This window comes from Tasmannia lanceolata, unplaced genomic scaffold, assembly GCF_043159265.1.
Source record: "Tasmannia lanceolata isolate RefF3 unplaced genomic scaffold, GAP_Taslan_0.1 ptg000007l, whole genome shotgun sequence".
In the NCBI taxonomy this organism is placed as follows: domain Eukaryota; kingdom Viridiplantae; phylum Streptophyta; class Magnoliopsida; order Canellales; family Winteraceae; genus Tasmannia; species Tasmannia lanceolata.
In genome coordinates, this window is record NW_027518684.1 from 29,690,535 (window position 1) to 29,715,762 (window position 25,228).

Sequence of the window (25,228 nt, forward strand, 5' to 3'; positions counted from 1 at the left end):
TCAACATCACCTGCAAAAACGTAATGAGGGTGAGTATGCCATGCCAACATCATTGCAAAAACGTACTCGTATCAAACGGCTGTGAAAAATCGGATTAATTTTTTCCCGTAATTATCATAACTTTTAACCTTTTTTGGTATTTTTTTCTTATTTGTCATGACTTGTAATTTTTCATTTTAAACAAATTCAGCTAATTTACTTTTTTTGTTTGTAATGATTACTTTTTTTTCATTATTTGCTTTTGCTAGCAACCTTTGCATGTGCGAAACTTTATAACCCAAGCTCGATAAAGCTCGCGAGCCTGGCCGAGCCTGGCCGAGCCGAGCCTTTGATCTTAACGAGCCGAGCCGAGCCTTTGAGTTTAACGAGCCGAGCCGAGCCTGGCCAAGCTCGGCTCGGCTCGTTTACACCCCTAATATGTAGTATAAGGGAATTGCTAGCGTCCATCGCAAAATGCAAAAGGCATTTCGCAGGTGGTCTGGTCTGTCGCATGTCAGACCAGGCACACAGGCTTACTTTTCAGCAGCTTTTGTCTAACTTCATGAGGTGGCTGGTCTAACATGCCTGAATGTTCACCCGCTTGTCCGGTTCCCCTGCCTTCACCAGCTGGACTTATGACCCGCCTGCTATAAAAAGCTTCCCGTACAGCGCTTCTTTTCTGACTTCCTAGCGAGTGACAAAAGCGTCTCCCTGCGGTTGCAAAGATCCTGTGCCGGTCACTTGGAGAAGGTCTCGCTATCAAATCAGGTAAGGGAGAAAGAGACAGGCAATGGGGATAAGCTAGCAACAGTGCTAACGAACCGGTCAGTTGATAAGGGGAGTGAATCGAATAACAGACCATCTGCGAAATGCCTTTTGCGATGGACCCTAGCAAATCCCATAGTATAAAGAAGGCATTTAATAGCTAATGAGAAATTTTCATTTAAAAGGTATAACAAAATTTACATTTCCAAGGTGTTTAGTTAGTTATAATGTTTTAAATAACATTGGAGAGTACATGGCAACCCAAGTTTTCTCATTAAATATAGTATAAATCTAATTTCTTTATAGCTATTAAATATCGTATACATTTTCACTTTCTATAGCTATTATATAAGCTATAGATGTAAATTTCTTTGTATCTATTAAATACCTCACTTTTTAAGCTTCAACTCTATTTTACCTTGTAAATATTTACTCATAAAAGCATCATACTTGAATAATGTTGGCAGATAGCATGTACCATTTGTGAAAAGCTCAAATGTAGGGTGTCTAGATAGCCTGTATCATTTGTGAAAAGCTTAAATGCTGGGTGTGGAAATTTAAATTCGATTGTATGTAACCTGTGTCTGGAAATTAAATTCGATTGGATAACAGGCAGAACCAAAGGTGAGCAGAGTAGAATAGTCAGTGTGCCGTCCAAAGAGAACCTCATAAGGAGATATGTCCTGTAAGGCCGGTGTCAGTGATCGCCACCCATATCAGTTTGGATGAATTGATCATTTTTGTTTAACCAAAAATAGGGAGAAGCATGGACCACATCACTTTTCTAGAAAGGGAAAAATTGTTGGAATAAAACCAACTAAGATGGAGGGACAAAGATGTGATTCATAGAAGAAAATTGTTCTCTAGATGCCAAACACAGAAAGCAAGAAACCTAAGTTACACTAATCAAGAGACTTCAAATTTCACTAAAATGGCTTGCAAATGAAGAAGATACAAGGCCTAAAATACAAGCTACACTTCAAATCCGAGATTAACAAGAATTACCTATACTTAGCTTCCCCACCACCAACACACTAACAAATGAAAAGCAAATGACTTGCACAATTCCAAAACAAAAAACTAAGCCCCTAGAAATTTAACTCCCAAAAGAGTGATTTCAAAATGTGGTCAATGTTGCAAGCTCCCAATCTAAAAGTCAAAATAGAAAAGTTCCAACCTAGAAAAAATCAATGAGTGCATGGTAAGCTCTAAGCATGTAATAAGCTCGAAGAAAGTCATTTGGTTGAGCTAATATTTCCAACAAAAATACTTACGAAATCATGAGAATTCATCCAATATAAGCAGGTAATATCCATATCCATCAATGCTAGGAACTGGCTTTAGTCCCCACAAATCAGTGTAATAATTCGTGGTACATTAGAGCTAAGGGTGAAGAGGTAAGTGAAGTCTCTAATAAAACATCAATGAGATTATGGGAAACTAATTGGCACGACAATTTACTTATTGTGGGTGTCCGGGACACATATGTCAAAAACCTAGCTAGTAGTGCGAATTGCAAATAATAGCTGGGTAGGTCCAGATCGATCCATGACACCGGAAAGCCCCCATGATTTTGAAGGTGAAAATGCAATAAAGGTCATGCATTAGTTGGCAACTGAAATCAGATTTTTCTTAATAGAAGGCACACAACACATTATGGAGAGGAATGGCTTTCTTAGTGAGGTCTAAAAGACTGTAAGCGCACCTGAGAGCCTTGTCCCGGGATAAAACAAAGGATGATATTGAAATCTTACTAGAAAAATAAAGAGTTGGTTCGGCTTCCTCCTCCATTGCAATGCCCCCTGCCACGGATCAAATAACCCTCCAACAAACTCACTTCTTTGACCCTCATCACTTCTCTTACTCTAGTCCTCAATCTTTCTACTCTCTACAACATTGTCTTGCAGTGAAACAATTGGTCTTCATAGATGCAAAATCTGTACCTCACAAACTCTGCAAACAAAGCCACTCTTTTATTGCCCTAACAATGACCTTGCTATTCTTGTTATATTCTCTTCAGTAAAACCATACTTCTCAAAAGTATCCAAATAGGCACCACTAGCTCCAAATTTGTCCACCCCATGCACCACACCATCCAATCCCACATACTTGCACCATCCCAGAGGCGAGCCCGCCTCGACACTCAAGCGTTTAGTGACTTTTCGTGGCAAAACAGACTCCTTGTACTCTGCCATCTGAGCGTCAAAAAGCCGCCAACATACGAGTGAAACCACCCTCACCCTTCGACCTTCTCTCCTAAGCCGCTTTGCACTCCCTTCACACAAACACAACTCAGAACCTGTACCAATTAGTATAATTTCTGGCAGCCCTTCACCGGAATTATCACTCACGACGTACCCACCTTTCTCAACTCCAGCGACCGATGTACCTGCTGAAGTATGAATGAGCAAGTAACACCATCTCTGATAGCTCAAGTTTTTAGAGTAATTGGTTGTTTCACATGGTCTCAGAGCAATTGCCTCACGGCAGGTCGGCAGGTCCTGGGTTCAAATCCCAACAACTCCTTGATGTTAAAAATCCGTGTAAACGACCAACCCCAAAAAAAGAGGGGACAGATGTGCTATGTCACAAATATCTCTGACATTTTCAAAATATAGTGATTTTATCACCATATTTTGATAAAACGTAATAATCTAGAGAATTTTAAAAATATAGCTATATTTTTCATCTAACGTGATAATATCAAGATATTTTTTGGGGAATGATATCCCTCCCCCCCCCCCCCGCTTTAACGTTATTCGTTAAGTTTTAAAGGCAAAGAAAACCATTAAGGGTGTGAATTTTAGGGGCGGGATATCATTTCCCTATTTTTACTATATATATTTTAATTTTCTTATATATTTGTAAATTATTTTATTTTATCATTTTCCCAATATAAATAGCAAAAATAATAAAAATAATAATAAATCTCGACATTTTCCCTTGCCGATAAATTCCCAAGAATGATATTTTTGACATAGCACAAGTGAGGGCCTGGGGATTGTTGAAGTATAAATGATTAAATAACTCCATCTCTGATAGATTCTTTTGGAGTAATTGGTTGTTTCACAGTACCTTCCAAGTTGGCTGCCAATTTTTGCCTTGACAAAGCAATCACACTAGGTGTATCCCTATTTTGAACCGCCACCTTGTAAGCTCCAGCTGCTTCATTGCCATCTGCAGGCCGAAAGACAAGCATCCGTGGCACGGCACGAAGACCTGCAAGCTGTTCAACGGGCTGGTGGGTGGGCCCATCCTCCCCGAGACCAATCGAGTCGTGGGTCAGAATGTAGATGACTCCGGCGTGGCTTAAAGCTGATAATCGCATTGCATTCTTCATGTAATCAGAGAAAATAAGGAATGTTGCTGCAAAAGGTATCAACCCACTCCCATGCAATGCAAGACCATTCGAAATTCCAGCCATTGCGTGTTCACGGACTCCATATCGCATGTTGCGTCCCCAAGGAGACTTGGGTTGTTGAAAATCTTTGTACTTCTTGAGGTAGACTTTGTTTGAGCTTGCAAGATCTGCACTTCCTCCTATTAGGCCAGGAAGGACATTTGCAAGCTGATTTAAACATTTTTCTGAGTATCCACGAGTGGCATCGACTGGATCGGATATAGACCAGCTCTGTTACAGTAATTGCATATTACAATTATGAGAAGTGAATAGCAGTGCTTCATATCTACTTCAATCAGTGCTTCATATGCCAAATTCAAAATGATTAATTCATTGTGTTGAAGTATAAATGACTAAATAACACCAACTCTAACAGCTTAAGCTTTTGAAGTAATTGGTTGTTTCACATGGAATCAGAGCTATTGCCTCACGGCAGGTCCTGGGTTCTAAAACCCAACAACTCCTTACTATTAAAAATCTAAGTGTACGGCCAACCCAAAAGAGGGGCCATATGTGCCACCTGCCACGTGTACGGCGAACCCAAAAAAAGGGGGCCAAATGTGAGGGGGATTGTTGAAGTAAAAATGATTAGATAGCACCAACTGTAACAGCTTAAGCTTTTAGAGTAATTGGTTGTTTCACTTATTGTTTAAAACCTCACTTTGCTTCTCTGAATTGAACATAACAACTGATAACACTATAGATGAAAGCCTATAGCTTAGAAGTTGCATAACAGATTACCGGTAGAGAATTTTCCCACCCTTGGGGGAGGCCACCATTGAGGAGGACCCTGAATTCTTCTGCTTCTCCAGGATACTTGCTTTGGTAATAACTTAGAGTTGAGTTCCAATCCCTCTCTAAGCGTTCTCCACATTCAGTTTGAATCTGCATTTCCCTGCAACGGTTTCAATTGAGAATGGACATGAAATATATTTGAATCTGCAATTTCTCTGCAATGATTTGAAACTGTGAGAACTTATAATCCATATTTCAGACCAATCATTTTCTATGAAATATAGTTACATTGCCACAAATACTATAATAAAACATTAAAGATCCGATGACCTTGAATCAAGCCCTCACTCTACAGGTCAAGCGGAAAACTACACCGAAGAGCAACATAAATAGGCCAAACCGTTGCTGGGGCAGAACTTGACACCAAAACCATAAAATTGGACCCAGCGGAAGAACCACTATGGGTGTCTAGGATCATGGTGATGCTAAGAAGCTGATTGTAACAGCAAATGGATGTTTAGAAAAAAAAGAACCAAAAATTCATTTTCAACAGGAAAAGAACTACTTACCGGGTGGTTAGGATCATGGTTTGGGCCATGGCCCATTGTTCGTTGGGATCACTAGATGAAAGGTCTGAATCACCGAGGGGTGACGCTCAACATAGTATATAAAGGATTATGTACTGTGGAAGATTGTCTCCCCATCCCCAAAGGAGTTGAGCTCAATCAGCTAGTCTTGTCGGAGAAGAATTTCTTAGAAAGGTTGTTTGTAGAAGAGGAGATCAAAGGGGGTCACTTTTCCTTGGAAGGTTATATTCTTGACCTGTTGAAGGAGTTTTAAGATAATCTACAGGTTAACATGAGTACGGGGTTACTATTGTTGCTCTAATTCCTAAAGTAAAAGGGGCAGGAAGGATATCAGACTTCAAACCGATTAGCTTGGTGGGTTGAGTCCCATTCTGACTAATGGATCACCTAAAGGTTTTTTAAAATCATCCTGGGGTTGTAACAATTACTGAATATTTCTTACTGAAAAAGAACAGAAATGCAGAGTTTATTCGGTGAAAAAGAACAGAGCTCAAGGCTTACATTTTATAGAATAAGACAAGAAACTAATTTCCTAAATAGAAGCAACAACCCCTAAGAATAGCAACAATCTGCCACCTGTCTACAAGATTTATTTGGATAAGATCATCAGTGATTTGATCCTTATTCTTTGCACATGACTTGCTTCTCTTTCTTCATATCAGCAACACAAATCTCAACCGTTCTCCTTAATAGCAGCAATAGGTTGGTGATGTATCTCAACACTTCCCCTCATCACCAACTTCCTATCCTCCACTCCCATCATATCTCTAAATCTTGAAAATTTGTTCCAGCAGAGCGCTTTGGTCAGTACATCTGCTATTTGACCTTCTGTTCGAACTGACACCAACCTGATTTCCCCCTTTAGGACTTTCTCCCTTATGAAATGATGTTGCACCTCAACATGTTTTGTTCTAGCGTGAAACACAGGATTTTCTGCGAGCTTAATTGCACTTTCACTGTCACAATATAAGTCTACTGTGTAGTCCACTGGTTGATAGAGTTCTTTAAACAATCTTACTATCCACGTGCTTTCTTGTGCTGCCATCGCTGCAGCTCGATACTCAGCTTCTGTGGTTGATAAAGACACGGTGGGTTGCCTTTTGCTGCACCATGATATCACTCCTGATCCAAGGCTAAAAAGATAACCAGTTGTAGACCTTCTTGTAGAATGATCTCCTGCATAATCAGCATCACAGAATCCATTGATTTTGCACTCTCCTCTCTTGTACATTATACCGAAGCCAATGGTGCATTGTATATACTTTAGTATTCGTCGGGCAGCTTCAAGATGAGGCTTCTTTGGAACTTGCATGAATCTGCTTACTACACTAACTGCCTGAGCAATATCAATTGCTCAGGCCTAGTTAGTGTTAAATAAATCAAACTTCCAATCAGTTGCCGGTACCTTGTAGAATCCTTGATCTCCTTCTTCATCTATGCGAAGTTTAGCATTGACTTCCATAGGAGTTGCACTACTGATACTTTCAGACATTCCAAACTTCATAAGTAAATCTTTTGCATATTTTTGTTGACACAGAAATATCCCCTCCTCACTTTGCTCAGGCTCAAGTCCAAGGAAATGATGTAGCTCTCCTAGTCGCAGTCCAAGATTGCTCTGAACTCTGGCTATTTCTTCATCATCAGCACCTATTACAATTAAGTCATCAACATATACTAGAATAACAGAGACCAACCCATTTGAGAGTTTTACAAACAAGCTAGAGTCTGCAGAGGTCATCGAGTATCCAATAGCTTGAAGAAATTCTGCAATTTTTCCAAACCAAGCTCCTGGAGCTTGTTTCAACCCGTAGAGTGCTTTTCGTAGCTTGCATACATATTGTGGACATGTCATGCTTTCAAATCCTTTAGGCTGTTCCATGAAGATTTCTCGATCAATTTCGCCATGTAAAAACACATTTTTTACATCCATCTGCCATAGCTTCCATTCTGAACACGCGGCAAGAGCAATAAGGACTCGGATTGTTGTGATTTTAGCCACAGGGCTAAATGTTTCATCATAGTCGTACCCGTACTATTGAGAGAAGCCTCGACCCACAAGTCGCGCCTTGTACCTCTCTATATCACCATTAGCCTTTGTCTTGATTTTGTAGACCCATTTACATGAAATGGTTTTCGCCTTAGCTGGTAGTGGCACAAGATCCCACGTCTCATTCTGTTTTAAGGCCGCTATTTCTTTCTCCATTGCGTTCTTCCAATTGCTGTTATCTTGTGCCTCTTCAAACGAAGTTGGCTCCTTATCTTTCGTTGTTGCTGTAAACGTTGTTGCTGCATTCACATGTGCATACCTTGGATTTGGTTTAGGTATACGTTTAGACTTTCGTGGTCCTTCATCTTCATTGCTGCTGCCTCCATTGTTATCTTCACTTTCATAGGCACTTGTTCCAATACTATGAAAACTACTTTGGGAGCAGCTTGGTTGGCTTGATCGGATCAACACTTCTTTGTCATGCTCGCTGATCTCTTCATGAACAGCTGCTGGTTCTATTGGAGCACCTGTTTCCTCCATCATTTCTACTTCAAGCTGCTTGTTTTCTGGTATAACAGTATGATCAGATGACCACCATGAAGACATTTCATCAAAAACCACATTCCTTGATACATGAGCTCGTCCTGTGTTACGATCAATGCATCTCCAGCCCTTTCTTTCAGAATCATATCCTGTGAAAATGCATCTAGTAGCTTTCCTGTCAAACTTACTACGAAGATGATCAGGTATAAAACATAGCAAACAGAACCAAAGACCCGAAAATGATTCACACTTGGTGTATGGTTAAACAGTTTCTCATACGGTGACATGAACCCAAGTCTTGGTTGTGGTAACCGATTTGTGATGTATGTGGCAGTGTTCATGCATTCTGCCCAAAATCTGGTTGGTACATTTTTGGAGTGCATCATACTCCTTGCTGCCTCGACAAGATGTCGATTCTTCGTCTCAGCCACCCCGTTTTGTTGGGGTGTGTTAGGACAGGTGAATTGCCTAGATATTCCATGTTTTAGTACATATGCTGAAAACTCAGTAGATGAGTATTCACCACCATTGTCTGACCTCAAGCATTTTAATTTATACTTGAGATTAGCTTCTAATTGATTATGGAACTCTACAAACTTTTCAAACACTTCTGATTTTTCTTTAATGAAATAGACCCAAACATACCTGGAAAAGTCATCGATGAAAGTTAACATGTATGACTTGCCTCCAACAGATTTTGTTTCTGACTTTCCCAAGCACATCTGAATGTACTAGCTCCAGTGGTCTTTTTGCTTGAAACTTTGATTCAGCATATGGCAGTTGATGTGCTTTGCCATACTGACAGCCTGAGCATACTGTGTCTGAACGCACTTCTAACTCGGGGAGTCCTCGCACCAGCTTTCTTTGCATCATTACTTTGAGTTTAGTGAAGCCAACGTGAGCAAGCCTTGCATGCCATAGATCAGTTGTTTCATGCCTCCCTGAAATATGCACATTTTCATAGACCTTCACATCTTCAGGTCCAAACACCACATATGCTCCTGATTTGGTCAATTGGGAGACTGACAATAGATTTTTCTTCATGTCCGGGACATGATACACATCTTTCAGAACAAAATCTTCTTCTCCTGATGTGAGAGTGCAAGCTACATTACCGACATGAGCTATTGGGAGTTGCCATTGTTTGCTGTGACCACAATTCTTTTTTCCTTTGTAATCAGTTTTGCTTAAGAACTTTCTCTCATCACCCGTCATATGATTAGAGCAACCAGAGTCTACAATCCATTCTGAATTCTTGGGCTTGCTTGCTTCTGCTAGACTAATGTCAGCTTCTTCATCAATCACCGTGAATGCAACATCAGATTGATATTCAAGAAGTGTGAACTCTGCCCATTCTTGATCTTCAGATATGTACATCCTCGGTTGATCTTCGATGATCGAGAAAAATGCTCCCCATTCCTCTTCACTGTCATCGTTAGAAGCTGAAATATTTGAAACAGCAGCATTACCTTCCTCAGCCTTCTTCTTCGGTGACCAACAATCTCTGGCAAAATGCCCAACTTTACCACAATTGTAACAGGTTGATTTGGTTTTTGAATTGGAATATTGTTTCTCCAATTCCCGACCCTTTGAGGCTTCCCCTGCTTGATTACTTCCTTGGCTTTGCTTGTTCTTGTATTTGGATTTGTTCCCTCGTCGAGCGAAGAGAACTTCTTCATTATCTTTGACAGACATCCTCCCCATTTGCTTGGCCAAACTCTCCTGGCTTGTTAGAAGGCTTTCTAACTCAAGCAGAGACGGCTGAACAGGCCACCCTTGAACAGCGGTCATGAAGGCACTGTACTCTTGCTTCAATCCACGGATAATGATCCTTCTTTGCCTTGCATCCGAGATTTTTGATTCCTCATCGAGTTGAGAAATCTCCTGACATATCATTTTAACTTTCATAAAGTATTCTGAAATAGTCAGGTTACCTTGATTTATCGATCCAATTTCATTCTCGAGCATTTGTAATCGAGCTCCATTCTTTTTTGAAAACAGAGTAGCGAATGCATCCCATGCCTCTTTGGGAGATTTTGCATCTCGGATGTGATCAAGAAGATTTTTCTGCGTGGTAGCTTTGAGCACGAACAAGGCTTTTCCAGCCTTAATTTTCCACTTCCGAATCGCCTCAGGATCAGCGTTTGATGGAATTGTATCGGCTCCATTCACGACTTCCCACAGATCTTGCCCTTGAAGATAGGACTCCAAGCAAGATTTCCAATCGTTGTAGTTGGTGTGAGTTAATTTCTCAACACCACTGACAGAATTAGCAAGCTCCATAGTTGATGAGCTTCGACCAAACTATTTCTATTGCAGTAAGAAAAACGCTTCAGCAACCTGGCTCTGATACCAAATTGTAACAATTACTGAATATTTCTTACTGAAAAAGAACAGAAATGCAGAGTTTATTCGGTGAAAAAGAACAGAGCTCAAGGCTTACATTTTATAGAATAAGATAAGAAACTAATTTCCTAAATAGAAGCAACAACCCCTAAGAATAGCAACAATCTGCCACCTGTCTACCAGATTTATTTGGATAAGATCATCAGTGATTTGATCCTTATTCTTTGCACATGACTTGCTTCTCTTTCTTCATACCAGCAACACAAATCTCAACCGTTCTCCTTAATAGCAGCAATAGGTTGGTGATGTATCTCAACAGGGGTTTCAGACGGAGATCCTTTGTCCCCTTTTCTGTTCACAATTGTTGCTGAAACTCTAACTAGAATGATGGAGAAAGGGAGGAGATGTGACCTCATTGAGGGGCTAAGGATAGGAAGCCCGTGCCAAGACACTACTCATTTTCAATATGATGATGACAAGATTTTTCGCACGGCCAGTGAGGAAAATATCCCAAAGCTAAAATCTATTATCTAGTGTTATGAAGTGGTCTTATGGAAAAGAACAAATCTCAGCAAGTCAAAGTTGATCGATGCAAAAAAGGATAGAAATGCAGGTTTGATTGAGCCTTCGGTGGATCTCAACCCATCAACATGCCTCGGTCTTCCTCTTTGTGAGGGGGGACCGAAGGCAAGGTTGTGGGGTGGTGGAGAAAGTAGAAAGACGTCAGTCGACTTGGAAGAGGAATCTATTAGCCCTTAGGCGTAGGATTACTCTAATCAGTCTTAGCCAACATCCAATCTACTATTTGTCTCTATTCAGGTGCCCAATTGGAATGATAAAACAGATGGATCAATTTCAGAGGAACTTCTTAGAGGGAGAGGACGAAATAAATAAATTCCACCTTGTGAAATGGGAGACGTATGTAAACCCAAATCAGCATGCAGTTTGAGATTTCGCAAAATCAGAGCTGTGAACAAAGTATTGCTTGGTAACTGGCGTTGAAGGTATGAGGAGGAGACAAAGCACTTGTGGGCTCAGGCTATCGATCACAAATACAGAATAAGTCGATGTGAATAGATATCAGAGGACAAGGATAGGCAGAGTGCGGCGACGGTGTGGAGAGAGATATTTCTCAAAAAGGAGTCAGCTTTAAGGTTTATAAAGGAGATAGTATAAAGTACTATAAATATAAGTGGTCTAAGGAATGACTTGATAGATATTTTTCTGATCGACTTGCAGTGGCTACCAACAAAGACGCTATACAATGCAAGAAACTTTTGACCTCTCGAACCGGGGTAGGTGTCTTGGAGAGTGAGCTTTAGACGTAATTTCTATGAAAGGGAGATAGACGAAGATACCTTGTTTTTGAGCAGGCTAGAAGCTACTTCCATTAAAAGGGATGGTTGAGTGAAAAGGGTCTGGATCTGGAACTGCATTGGGGTTTTCACCGTCAAGTCGTTGTACCAACATCTCCTTCCTGGTTCTCCATACTCATAAGTTAATAGTGTAAAAAGTTCCAGCTCCACCTAGCGTATGCGCTTTCAGTTGGGCAACTGTTTTAGGTAAGATCATGTTGAGCACGGCACTAAAAATCAGGAGGTGGTTGTTGGGTATATAATATGACCATGTATATGTTCTAATATAAGCCCAATAAGATAATGGATTGGTGTAGTGGGCCTATATGGGCTAGAGTCCATTAACCAGTTAATAACCATTAACCAGTTAATAACCTTAGTGTATCTCAATATATAGGGGCCGGAGGGAACAAAATTGGTATTCCAAACTAGATACCTTCGGTGTAATGCTTGAAGCAACCTCTTGCTTGACCTAATTACCTCTGACAATCTTGAAGCATTAATTAGAAACCCTAAATTCGTTTTTGGCGTCTCTTGATTCTTGTTTTGGGATCGTCTTGACCTATTAGTAAAGGACTTCTGCTTTTTCCTCTCGTGTGATTTGATTCATGAAAAAGTATCCAAGTATCCGTTATTAACTCGGTGAAGTCAAAGATATTTCCAACGTTATTAAATCTAAGCTGAAGAAAGGGACTTGATTTTACACCCCCTGGTATCGTTCAAGACACCCTTGTCTCAAAACCCATCTCGTGAGAAACTTTTTCTTCACCAGGTACTTCATCTCTGTAAGGAGACAAATCCATGAAAACCCATCTCTATTAATTCATGAGATTTGGTCTCACATCCCTCCCATCAGATTCGATAATCATCTTTTGGGTTCGTCAGGTTTGGTACAAAATTCCCTCGTGAATTATCTCTTGCTTCTCACACCAGGTGCGTCAAATCTATTTCTTGAGTTTTGGCTCATCTGATTACAAGAAGTTGAAGACCTTGATCTTCTAGCCCTAATTTAAGAACAGGAAGAGAGGACGAGAAATTGCAGAGAGGGTTTGGGGTTCCACCCTCCGGCCACCCTCTGAGTCCGATCCTCGACCCCCTTTCACTCCCACAGAACTTGGTTGGGCGTGGATTTCTTCAACCCACAGATTTTAATTTGGGTTTCTCGTCCATTGAAAACAGATTTGGGCGTGGGTTTATTCCCGCATAGACACAGATTTGGGCGTGGGTTTGCACGTCTGCAAAAAGAACAGCTTCTCATTTCTCTCAGTTGGGATACAGATTTGAGCGTGGGTTTTGACTCCCTCAAAATCTCATTTTGGGCGTGGGAGTACAGATTCCAAATTTTGGGTAGTTTTGGTGGAATTATCAATTATTGAGTGGGGGTTTTTTTTTTCCAAGCCTTGATATTGTGGTTTTGGTGCGGAGCATTGGAAACTGCCATTGACAAAGACGAATTTGTGACTCACATCTTGTGTGGGCTGCAAATCTAGGTGGCCTAAAGTTGAGTTTTGGTAGAGGTATCTTTGGACCTGAATTTCTCTTAGATTTGCGAACGGTTCACACGGTTCGATTCTTGGATTTGGTTCTACGTTTCTCAAATACACTTTCTATTTTTACTTTCCTCTAAACTATACAATGGACAAGATTGCTATTCCGTTTGAGATGATCAAACTTCAATCGTTTGGAGGATCTGAATTTAATTCAAGGAAGCGAAAGACTCAATTCGGTCTAAAATATTTGAATTTGTTTACACCGTTTTGAGTACCTTTGCTGACTCGACTCAAGAAGTTGATGAATCTCAATGGTATTCTTTTAAAACTGCAATGTATAGGAAAAAGGTGCAAGTGAGACTGAATGATCTCAAACGATTCATTCGAATCAAAGATGAGAATCGAGCCAGGAATAACTTGGAGATGGTTAGACAGCAACAATCTGCTGCTAACGTGGTATCAAATCCCAAGAAATTTCCTAAGAAATTCAAGTCACCAAACAGCGACAATCTCAAGTTGGAAGCCAAAAATACTATCTTTCAGAAAAAGAAGGGCAAGTGCCTAAACTGTAGGAAATGGGGTCACTTTGCAAAAGATTGTCAGCTACTTAAGAAGCTTAAATCTGACACACCACAGAAGGAAGCTCATATGATGGTGGGCAAGCTGAGGCTAAGACTTTTCTTACTATGTTAGGCAACGGTAAGGCCAGTACTTCTTCAGATTGGTGGTTAGATACAGGAGCCACATGTCATGTTTGCAACTCCAAGAAACTTTTAATTGATGTTGTTGCGGCGAAAGAGACCGTTACATGCTAGTGGAGCAGAGACAGAGGTGACTCACACTGGAATTGTGAACCTGGTCCTTTCTTCAGGAAAAATATTAACTTTAAAAAATATTAAAGTAGTTCCTGTTATTTAAAAGAATTTAATTTCCATTAGTCTTTTAGACAATGCTGGCATGTGTTCTTTTTTGGGTGGTAGAGTAACTTTAACTGTTAACTTTTATTATTTTAGTTGTGCTTTCTTAATCTATGGTCTGTACAGATTTGAGTTTAGCAAATGAGACCGTTAGTTAGGTTAGTTCAACTCTTATTGATCCTAAGTTGTTACGCAATAGATTAGGACATGTGAAGTATAGGAAAATAGTTCAACTTGCTAAAACTTATAATATACCTTTATATACATCGATTAGATTTAACAGATGTGAAGTGTGTGCACAAACCAAGATCTCTAGAAAACATTTTCGTTCGATTTCTAGAAGCACACAACTTCTTGAGTTAATACATTTTGAACTCTGTGACTTTAAAAGTTTCATTACTAGAGGTGGTCAGAAGTATTTAATCACTTTTATAGACGATTTTCTAGATATTTTCAAATTTATCTCCTAAAATCGAAAGATGAAGCTTTTGATAAATTTAAAATTTTCAATAATCGTGTTGAAAATTAATTGAACTTGAAAATTAAGAGATTTAGGAGTGATAGAGCAGGAGAATACACTCTGACAAAGTTCAAGGAATTATGTGTCTCTCAGGGCATAATGCTTGAAACTACTGCTCCTTACTCGCTTCAATCTAATGGCATAGCTGAAAGTAAGAACAAAACGTTAACTAAAATGTTAAACTCTATGTTATTGACAGCTGGCATGCCTACTAGCTATTGGGGAGAAGCAGTTTTAACTACAAATCACATCCTGAAAAGAGTAACACACTCTAAGTTGACCTCTACTCCTTATGAGTTATGCCATAAATATCCTTGTAGATATGACACTCTTAAGACTTGTGGTTGTATTGCTTATGTGAGGATACAAGACCCTAGAAAACCTAAGGTAGGACCTAGAACCAACACTTGTGTTTATCTAAGTGGTGTAGAAGACAGTGTTGTTGATCGATTTTTGAATCTATCTACAAATATGGTTATAGAATCTAGAGATGCAGTATTCTTTGAAAGTAAATTTCTCAGAGATCATGGTTTGACCATACCTGGCGACACTGAGATGGTTACAGAATCGCATGTAGAGTTTGAACAGAATATTTCTGACACCCGTCCTACACTGATTTCTGAGTCAGAACTTTTAGAGTCTCCACAAGAGTTCGAGTACCCAAGAACTTTTGTGAGAACTTTGTGACCTACCATTTAGAGAATGATCCATCATCTTATAAGGAAGCGATGAGATCTAGGGACTCTTTGTTATGGGCAGATGCCATTGATGATGAAATGACCTCTCTGTTACAAAATCAAACTTGGCAGCTAGTCGATTTGCCAAAAGGGGCTAAGACTGTGGGCTGTAAGTGGATTTTGAAGAAGAAACTTAATCTTGACGGATCAATAGCTCGGTATAAAGCACGTTTATTAGCTAAGAGCTATACTCAAGTCAGTAGGATAGACTACTTTGATGTCTACTCACCGGTCCCCGGTCTGTCATTTGTCCACGATAATAATTCTTCTTGCTTTGGCATTTATTGAGCAATATGTTGTGCATCAAATGGATGTAAAGACGACTTTCCTTAGTGGAGCCTCACAGAGAATCTACACGAACCAACCTGAAGGGTTTGTTATGGAAGGTTTAGAGAATAAACTTTGTAAATTAAACAAATCTTTGTATGGTCTTAAACAAGCACCTAAAATGTGGCATCAGAAATTCGATTAAGAGCTTTGGTTTTCAGACCAGTTACTGAGATAAATGCTTTTACTTTCGTTCTGTGTCGAATAAGGTTGCAATTATTTGCTTGTATGTAGACGACATGTTGATTCTTGGTTCCGATCTCTCTGTAGTGAGTGACATGAAATCAATGTTGGCTAAAGAATTCAACATGAAAGATCTTGGTGTGATAGACACCATTCTTGGAATGAAAGTAAGTTGAAAGGCAAGGGATCACTCTTAGCCAAGCCCATTATATTGAGAAACTACTTTCTACATGGGGATACAGTGAGTGTAAACCGATTGAGACTCCATTTGATTATACCAAAAAGCTGAGATCTAATGAAGGAGCCAGCATGAATTAGTTGGATTATTCTAAACTGATTGGTAGTCTCATGTATGCGATGAGTTGCACTAGACCAAACATAGCCTTTACAGTTGGCATGCTGAGTCGTTTCACTAGTAATCCTGACTATGAGCACCAAGATGCCCCTATGAGGCTGATGAGATACGTTTAGGGTACTCAAGGATATGCTCTATGTTATAATGGCCATCCTCCTATCCTAGAAGGATATTCTGATACATCATGGGCTCAGAATTAGGAGACAGTAAATCTATCAGTGGTTATGTATTTGCACTGGGTGGAGCAGCTGTTGCATGGAAGTCAAAGAGACAGACTTGTATTGCTCTGTCATTTATGGAATCGAAACTTTATGCTCTAGCTTCTGTAGGAGATGAAGTAGAGTGGATAAGAGATCTGATCCTGGATATTCCATTGACCCGTTTAAAGATTAATTCTTTAAATATGTTCGGTGATAATCAAGCTACAATTACGATTGTAAAGAACTCTTCAATGGTGAGAGAAGACATGTCAGGCTAAAACATGCCACGCTAAATTATCTAATAGAACAAGTAATTATCACTTTGGTTGATGTGAGATCGAAGGATAATATGGTTGATGCTCTTACGAAGGGACTAAACAAAGATCGAATATTCAAAACTGTTGAGGAGATGGGGTTAGACTGTATAGACATGTCTTAACCTACATCCATGTTATTTTGAATTTTTCGAATCTCCCTTTTTTGGCCAAGATAAGCACTTGATATGTTTCAATGATGTTTATAGTTGTCTTTTATATCATTCCATATTTGATGACATGTCCTTCTTGGGAAGGTTGTTTCATTTCAAACTTGATGATACAACTTAACTCAATTTGGATATGATGGCAGTAACATTCCAAATGAAAACATGGATTGGTTCTTTGCAAAAGAAACTATTTAGGTCTTGTTCTTGTATTCAAACTTGACAATGATGCTTATTGATATTTATTTTTCAGCCATTATGAAATTGTACCAAGTTCTTCTGGTAAAACTAGAATTGGTAAACTTTAGTGTTTTACACAAATGATTGGATTCATTTTCATGAAATTCATATTTGGTAATTTACTAGAATTGGCGAAAATGGAGGCGCTTGCCTCGATTTGGATTTTGATGAGGATGACTTACTTGATGAGTGAATCCTTATAGAGATGTAGGGGACTATTATTTTCTTTTCAATTGGAAAAATAGTTCACTTACATGTGAAACCTTTTTATTTGAGTTTAGATTATTTGTAAAAGTCTTGGTTAGTCTTAAAAGTATTCTTGCTTTCAGTTGGATTACAGATCTATTTTGATGTGGTGCTATGGATGATTCAATATTTTGTTTGAACATCACATTATCTATCTATTGGATTGTGCTATATGTAGAACAGTGTTCTAAAAGGCGGCCTGGGCGGCCGCCTAGGCGCTGGGCGTGGAAAAAACGCACCGCCCAGGCCCTAGGCGTTTAAAAAAGCGGCCTCACCGCCTGGGCGTTATTAGGCGGCCGCCCAGGCGATGTGCGTGGGCCTGGGCGGGGCGGGTTTGGGCGGTGTGATAAAAGAGGGGGTGTTTGAAGTAATAAAAGGGGTGCCTTTTTAGTTATTTTAATTTTTAAAGAGGGGTGCCTAAAGAAATAAAAGGGGTGCCTTTTTTAGTGTATTTTTTAGTTCTTCTTCTTCCTCTCGTACCATTCCCAGGAATGTAAGAGAACTTGATGAATATAATTTTCAATTGGATGATGAGACAGAGGATGAGGGGGTGGATGAGGAGATTGTGTTTGAAGAATCAGATGAAGATAGAGTCTTGGTCTTGGAGGAAGAGGACAATGATTTATGAAAACTGAAGAAGTGCTTGGATCTTAATCTTTTTTTGGTTATGGATTTGTGTTGTATTGTTAAATACTTAAATTATTAAGTATTTTAAGCTTAATTTCTTATTAAGTTTTTGACTTTTTGTTATTATTTAATGTTTAGTGCTTATGCATAAAATGGTTTGGATTGTTATGTATTTAAGTACTTATATTTTATATAAAAAAATGCAAGAAATTATGAAAATATATTAATATCTAAAAAAAAAATGAAAAACGCCTAGAAACGCCTGGGCGGCCTGGGCGCTGGGAGGTCAGTCAGCCGCCCAGCTCCGCCCAGTGCTTTTTAGAACACTGATGTAGAACATAGGAGGAGATTGTTGGGTATATAATATAACCCTGTATATGTTCTAATATAAGCCCAATAAGATAATGGACCGGTGTAGTGGGCCTATGTGGGCTAGAGTCCATTAACCAGTCAATAACCCTAGTGTATCTCTATATATAGGAGTTGGAGGCAACAAACTTGATATTCCAAACTAGATACCTTTGGTGTAATGCTTCAAACAACCTCTTGCTTGACCTCATTACCTCTAGCAGTGGTTTCCACATAGGAAACCCAACTCCTCACGACTTCCTCTATCTCTTTAGTACGATTTTGCAAACTGTATTAGCGTGGGAAAAAATAAAGGTCGTGAAGCTGATTTCTTCTCAGATGAAAAACCTGCAACACTTGAACAACTACGAATCTTTATAAGGCTCATGTCTTGTATTTTTGAGATATAGAGAGAAAGTGAGAGCAATTCTTTTGTGTGAGAGGGAACGGTTTTCTCTTGTAAGGGGTGGGTCTCCTCTTGTAAAGGGTTGTGTTGGGTTGTTTTCTATTTGAGAGGGTGGGTGTGTACTCTATAATTTTCTCTCTGATTAGTGAAAAAGAAGTCTCTGTTCGTGCCCCGTGGAGTAGGCACATTGCCAAACCACATATATCTCTGTGTTTTTGTTTGTGGCTTTATTTTTCTTTTATTTTCTGTTTGCGTTATCATTCTTGTGGTCACTGCGTACTCTAACAATTGTTATCAGAGCTATACCGGTTGTCAGATCTTCACGCAAGATTGATTGTTGATCGTGGTTGCATGGGTTGAGATGGCCAGTTCAACATGATTTGAAGTGCCGAAATTCATCAGATCAAATTACATGTTGTGGAAATTAAAGATGAACTCGGTTTTGGTCAAAGAGGATTGTGCGGTCGTGATTAAAGTTATTGAAAATAAGCCTAATGATATGACTGATGAAATTTTTGAGGAAAAAATAAATTAGCAATGGCCGATTTACTTCTTGCACTTGATGATTTGGTATTGTTCAATGTGTCCAATAAAGCCACTACAAAAGGTTTATGGGACAAATTGAAGAATATGTACAAAGGGAAATCTATATCAAATAGGATTTTCTTTCGTAGACAATTGTACAACTTAGGATGAAGGATGTGTATTCATTGCAAGAGTACAACTTAATGAATTTAACACTCTAATTAGTAGATTGGCTGTTGTTGATGTTAAAATTGATGAGGAAGAGAGTTTGTCTCTTGTTATGAATTTAACACTCTAATTTAAGGTGTTGAAGATGTCAAAATAAGGGTCATCTGCAAAAGGATTGTAAGTCGCAAAGGAAATCAAGGTAAGCCCAAATCTGATTCAAAGGAACAGGAGTCTAGCTAAAACAATTCCCATGTAAGGGTGGGTTTTTCTCTTGTAAAGGGTTGTGTTGGGTTTATTTCTATTTGGGAGGAAGTGTGTATGCTGTAATTTTCTCTCTGGTTAGTGAAAAAGAAGTCTCCATTGCTGCCCCATGGAGTAGGCACACTGCCGAACCACGTAAATCTTTGTGTTCTTGTCTGTGGCTTTATTTTTCTTTTATTTTCTATTTGCGTTATCAATCTTGTGGCCGTTGCGTACTCTAACAGATCATGATAGTCAATCATCTTTGCAGTCAAAAGGTTCTTGATAGTGGACCACTACACATTATGTTTAGAGATATGGTAAATGGTGGATCACCTTTCCATTCACTGCAAGATCACTAGAAAGGTTTGGAGCCCAATCCTAGAACGGTTTGGCATGAAGTGGGTCTTCCCCGCTCACTTTAAGGATCTTTTTGACAGTTGGATCTTGGTTCCTTGGCCCAAGAAAGGAAAGGTTCTCTTCAAATTGACTCTTGCTTGCTACTGTGTGGGTCATATGGAAAGAAATAAATAGCCGTATTTTAAAAAGGGTCTCTTTCCATACTTGCAAAGGAGATGCTCTTAATGGGTAGATGGGCACAAGTTTTGCCGGGGTTCAAATATGTCCCTCCAATGCTTTGAAAAATCCCAGGGAGGTCTGCATGTGTGTGGAGATGACTGACACAAATGTTCCTCGGTGGTCCTCACCTGAGCAAGGCAAGTTGAAACTAAACCAACACGGGTAGAGTTAAGGTAATCGGTGTCCTGCCTTGCTAGTGTGGGGGACTCCTTAGAGATGAGTTTGGGTGGTCAAAGTGGACTTTTTCAGGGCCATTAGGAGTTGCGAACTCTAATGAGGCGGAGGTGATGGACGTCTTGCACAATATTAGATTGATGGACAACAAAGAATTGGAAAGATTGATCGTGGAAGGAGATTCTTTTAATTGATTAGATGGATGGACCAAATGAACCCCTATCCTTGGAGGTTTTCCAATACCATTGAAGAAGTGTAGGAGCAATTGGAGAGTCATGCAGTTTCTTTTCAACACGTTAGGAGGTCGGGATGCTAATTTTCTGCCCATTCGGGAGTTGGGAGAGACCGGATGGAGCTGTTCGATCTCCTCCCCACTTGACTTTCTACTCGTTCTTTCTTTGTTTTTGTTTTTTGTTTTGTTTTTTTGGGTATTTGACCAACTCGGTCTCGCATTTTGCTCGCTTTGATAAAATTTATCATCATTGAAAAAAGCATATGTATTTAGCCATAAGAGAGCATCAAGATAATTTATATGCTCTATTTCTTATGTATAGGAACCTACCAATATTCTACACATTCGTAGATGCGTATAAAAACATAAAAAACTAGCCAATATTGTGAACTGTTCTATAATCATAAAACATTAAAAACTAGCCAATATTGTGAACTGTTCTATAATCATCTGTATCAAACTAAGAAAAATAACGATGACAAAAAGATAAATATTGATGATAAGATAATGATTGATGAAGAGATACACCAGATTTCTTAAGGGAGGGCTGTAGAACATTAATGAAAGTCGATGGAGAAAACTCTCAAACCTTCTCTAAACATGAGGTGAGAGTGCCAATATTCATCTTCCATTTAGAATAGAATGAGCATCAATATTTATCTTCTTATCATCAATCTCAAGATTTATAAATCTTCGAAGCCTTACCACCAATCTTTATCTTCATATTAGCATTCGTTTTCTTCTCATTAAACATAAAATAGGAATAAGGAAAAATGCAGTTCATCTGGGCAGCGATTTAGGGCACACTAATTTCTCCCGCAAAAGGGTCAGGCAATAAATATGTCCCTTTCAACTATGGTATTTCTAATTTCTATAATGCATACCATTAGATCATAGGAATAAAATGAAACATACCTGCAAATCATAGGAATGACATGAAATGGTTCTCTATCCTCCCATTTTACTTTTGCTCGCATTTTCAAAGCGTCATTGTCATCAAACGTGCCATGATGTGCTTTTGAAGTTCCTTCCTTTTCAGATAACTTTCCAATAAGTGTTTTCACCTGAATGACAACCATTTTATACTTAAGAAAAATTACTGGGATAGCTATGAGAGCAGGAGAGGTGCTTTAGCAAAAATTCGACATACCTTGATAAATGTTGGTTTCTCTGTCTCACAAAATGCACAGTTGAGTGCCTCTCTGAATGATCTCATGTTCTCATATATATTATCCACATCAATTACATTCCATCCGAGAGCCTTATAACGAGCAGAAATATCTTCAGAAAATGCAAGGGTGGTATCTCCATCAATGGTGGCGTTGTTATCATCATAGATCAATATGAGCTTATTGAGCTTCCAATGTGCAGCTAAAGAGGAAGATTCATTGGATATTCCTTCCATAGCACACCCATCTCCCATAATGCAATATCTGGAAAGATCTAACCAGACTGTTTATAAGTCCTTTGACGCCTAACCTTTAGTAAATGAGAGCTATATATGCTTTCTGTAGGTAATTTTTTTCCATGAAAACTGTTAGGGAAACTAAGATTGGCCATAAATTAGCAGACGTGTTATGCAACTCAACTTACGTCCGGTGATTAACAATAGTCGCATCAGGTTTATTAAAACGTGCAGCTAGGTGTGCCTCCGCTAAAGCAAGACCAACAGCATTTGCAACACCTTGTCCAAGGGGACCTGTTATGCGAAACTAAAGTTAATTAAGCTGTATATAAGTGCAGAACCATAATCGGATGAATGATATTTGCAAACCCTTAATCAGCATTCTCTAATTGACTAAAAATTCAGGTGGGAATGTTTGTACACTATGATAACAATTTTTCAAGACGCTAAGGAAATGCTTGAGGCAGTTTAGCCCTTGCATTGTTATTCCTCCTACAACTAAAACTTACGCAATATTCATGAAATGCTGTACCTGTTGTGACTTCAACGCCAGTAGTCAATACATTTTCGGGATGCCCTGGGGTCCGGCTCCCTAGCTTACATAGACGTTTTAGGTCTTCAAGCTGAATGAAAAAATAGTATCAATCCATCCAAGTACAAATACAGAGAACTGAAAGACTACAGTATAACCTTGAATTACTGTGTGCAGTGACCTCAGGCTCCTCTCTAAGAAACGATACATTATAGCACACATAGTTACCAATTTTGGATTTGGAATAATTTGGCTAGGAAAATGTTCAAAATTCTGGTAGAAGTGTAGCAAAATTCAGGGGAAACTTAAACCACAGATGGTCATTTATTATTATAGTGCAAGCATTAGGTGGGACTTCTATATTTCCTTGAATAAGAGGTTGCTATTTAAGAATTGGCATATGATATGTTATTGTTTCTAAATGAAATTCTATGGGGTTCACATCATTGCTTCACATAATGGTTGTACGACAGGTGCTGCCATTGATATTTGATCCAACGACAGCCTATGAAAAATCAGCTTTCATTGGATCAAATATCAAGGGTTGAGACCTCATTACATCCAGCAACAAGCGTAAACCATAAAAAAATCTCTGTAAAATATTACCCCTAAAAAATGCTAGTTATATATGTTTAAGCTTTAAAGGCTTCAACAGTCTTGTGTATCAGCATTTCTACTATTTACCCAAACATTTCAATACTTGAAAATTCAAGTTAAGTGAACTGAAATGAGCGACTCCTGACTCAATAAAATCTCTGACTCAATATAATCTCCAGCAAATTTTCCCACCAATATATAGAAGTTTCAGAGCCGCACTCATAACTTCCCGGTTCCCACTTTTCAACCGACTAAAGACCCAAGCCGTAGTGGTTAGCCTATAAGGGCTTGTTTCATTTTTCATGCCTGATAAGTTGATGGATAGTAAACTCATTTTAGCAGCGAGTCGGCTCAACTCGGATGAGTTTTGACTTGATTTAGTATCAGTATTAGAGTGAAATTCAACTCTAAAAATTCCAATCTACATTGAGGAAATCATCTAACAGATCAATGGAATGAACCCAAATTTTAATTTCCATGAAAACAAGGGAAAGAAAAGGGAGAAAACGTCAAAATGAATCAGTTTACCGGAACCCAGTTTTGAGCTGATGAGTTTTAGTATTAGAGTGAAATTCAACTATAAAAATTCCAATCTTTTTTTTAGTAAGGCAGATTTATATAAAAAACAGAACCGAGACGGTCTGAAGAGATACAAAGAGAAGAGAAAAAGAATTACAATAAGTCAAGGAGGAAGGTAATCAAACAGAGCAATGGAATCGTCCAACAGAGCAATGGAATGAACCCAGATTCCAATTTCAATGAAAATAAGGAATAGAATAGGAAAAAAAAATGCATCAAAATGATTCCGTTTAGCCGAACAAGCTCAAGACTAGTTTTGAGTCTATGAATTTTAGTATCAGAGTGAAATCCAATCTACATTGAGCAAAACGTCTAACAGAGCAATGGAATGAACCCATTTCAATTTCCATGAAAATAAGGGAAAGTGATATTGGAACTGTCATGTTTAATAATTGCACCAACACATATTGTCAAAGGTTATTACGTTCCCAAAAAGCTTTAAGAAGCCAATTAGAAAAAGAAAAAACAAGGTAAGTTCGTGTCATTATCAAAACAAGGTAGTGCAAATATCAATAGCCAAAAAATGCATCAAAATGAACCTGTTTACCTGAACAGACTGAAACCCAGCAAGATGTAGCAATACATACTGAAGCAAACAACCATGACCAGCACTTAGAACAAATCTATCTCTATCAAACCACTTGGGATTCTTAGTGTTATATCTCATTACATGCCTATAAAGAAGATAACCCACTTCTGCCATCCCCAGTGCCATTCCAGGGTGCCCCGCTCGAGCACGCTGGACGGCGTCTACAATGAGCATTCGAACATTATCTACGGATCTCTGATCAACCAAACCCTGAAATAATTCATCATCTTCCAAATTGGTTTGTGTTAGTTCAGACCCAAATGCTCTTTTAAGCTCTTCATTCCATGAGAGCTTGTAATCTTTGGAATTGTTTTGTAAGAGATGGGTTTGGTTTATGTTGGCTTTGATTTTGAAGGGAAGGAAATTGTTTGAGAATGTTTTGGAATTGGGTTTGGAAGAGAAGAGAGGTAGTGGGGACTGAAAGAGGAGAAAGGAGATTGCCATTTTAGGATCAAATAAGTGTGAGTATTTTTTTTTTCTCTCTCTACCTCTCTTCTTATGGTTGCTTTGTTGCAGAGGGGTTGGTTACGTGTTTTGTTGATTTTCAAACAGGTGGAACGTGTAAAAGGCAACGTGGCATAGTGAGAGATTGAAAGGGAGTGATTAAAGTTATTCTTACTCTGACACGTGTACTGAGATAGTCAGTGAATCCTGTGGGCTATCATAAGCAGGGACCACCCTTGCTCTGTCCCACCATCACAGGATATCTTAACCGTTGGATTCATTGGTCATCTACTGGCATCCCATATCCACACTTCCACTGTGATCACTGTTATATCCATCCCAAGTTTGGAGGTTCATTTACAATGAGTGTCTTTATCCTAAATAAAACTC

The 25,228-nt window shown here is 39.0% G+C and overlaps 1 protein-coding gene across 3 annotated transcripts; it reads right to left on the minus strand.

Moving 5' to 3' along the window:
- Nucleotides 1-1,658: 1,658 nt before the first annotated feature.
- LOC143882358 (transketolase, chloroplastic-like) lies at nucleotides 1,659-24,866 on the minus strand. 3 transcript variants are annotated; one of them, XM_077385909.1, is made up of 8 exons: nucleotides 24,353-24,866; nucleotides 22,630-22,720; nucleotides 22,286-22,391; nucleotides 21,843-22,125; nucleotides 21,608-21,756; nucleotides 4,886-5,039; nucleotides 3,820-4,375; nucleotides 1,659-3,133 (listed from the first exon to the last, which is right to left on the minus strand). In XM_077385909.1, the coding sequence occupies exons 1-8, from the start codon at nucleotides 24,836-24,838 to the stop codon at nucleotides 2,718-2,720; spliced, it is 2,241 nt and encodes a 746-aa protein (XP_077242024.1). In that variant the 5' UTR covers nucleotides 24,839-24,866; the 3' UTR covers nucleotides 1,659-2,717. The 3 variants fall into 3 exon arrangements, with proteins under 3 accessions (XP_077242024.1, XP_077242023.1, XP_077242025.1); XM_077385908.1 differs by having other exon boundaries at nucleotides 1,659-3,136; XM_077385910.1 differs by having other exon boundaries at nucleotides 3,119-3,245.
- Between the last annotated feature and the right edge of the window lie 362 nt (nucleotides 24,867-25,228).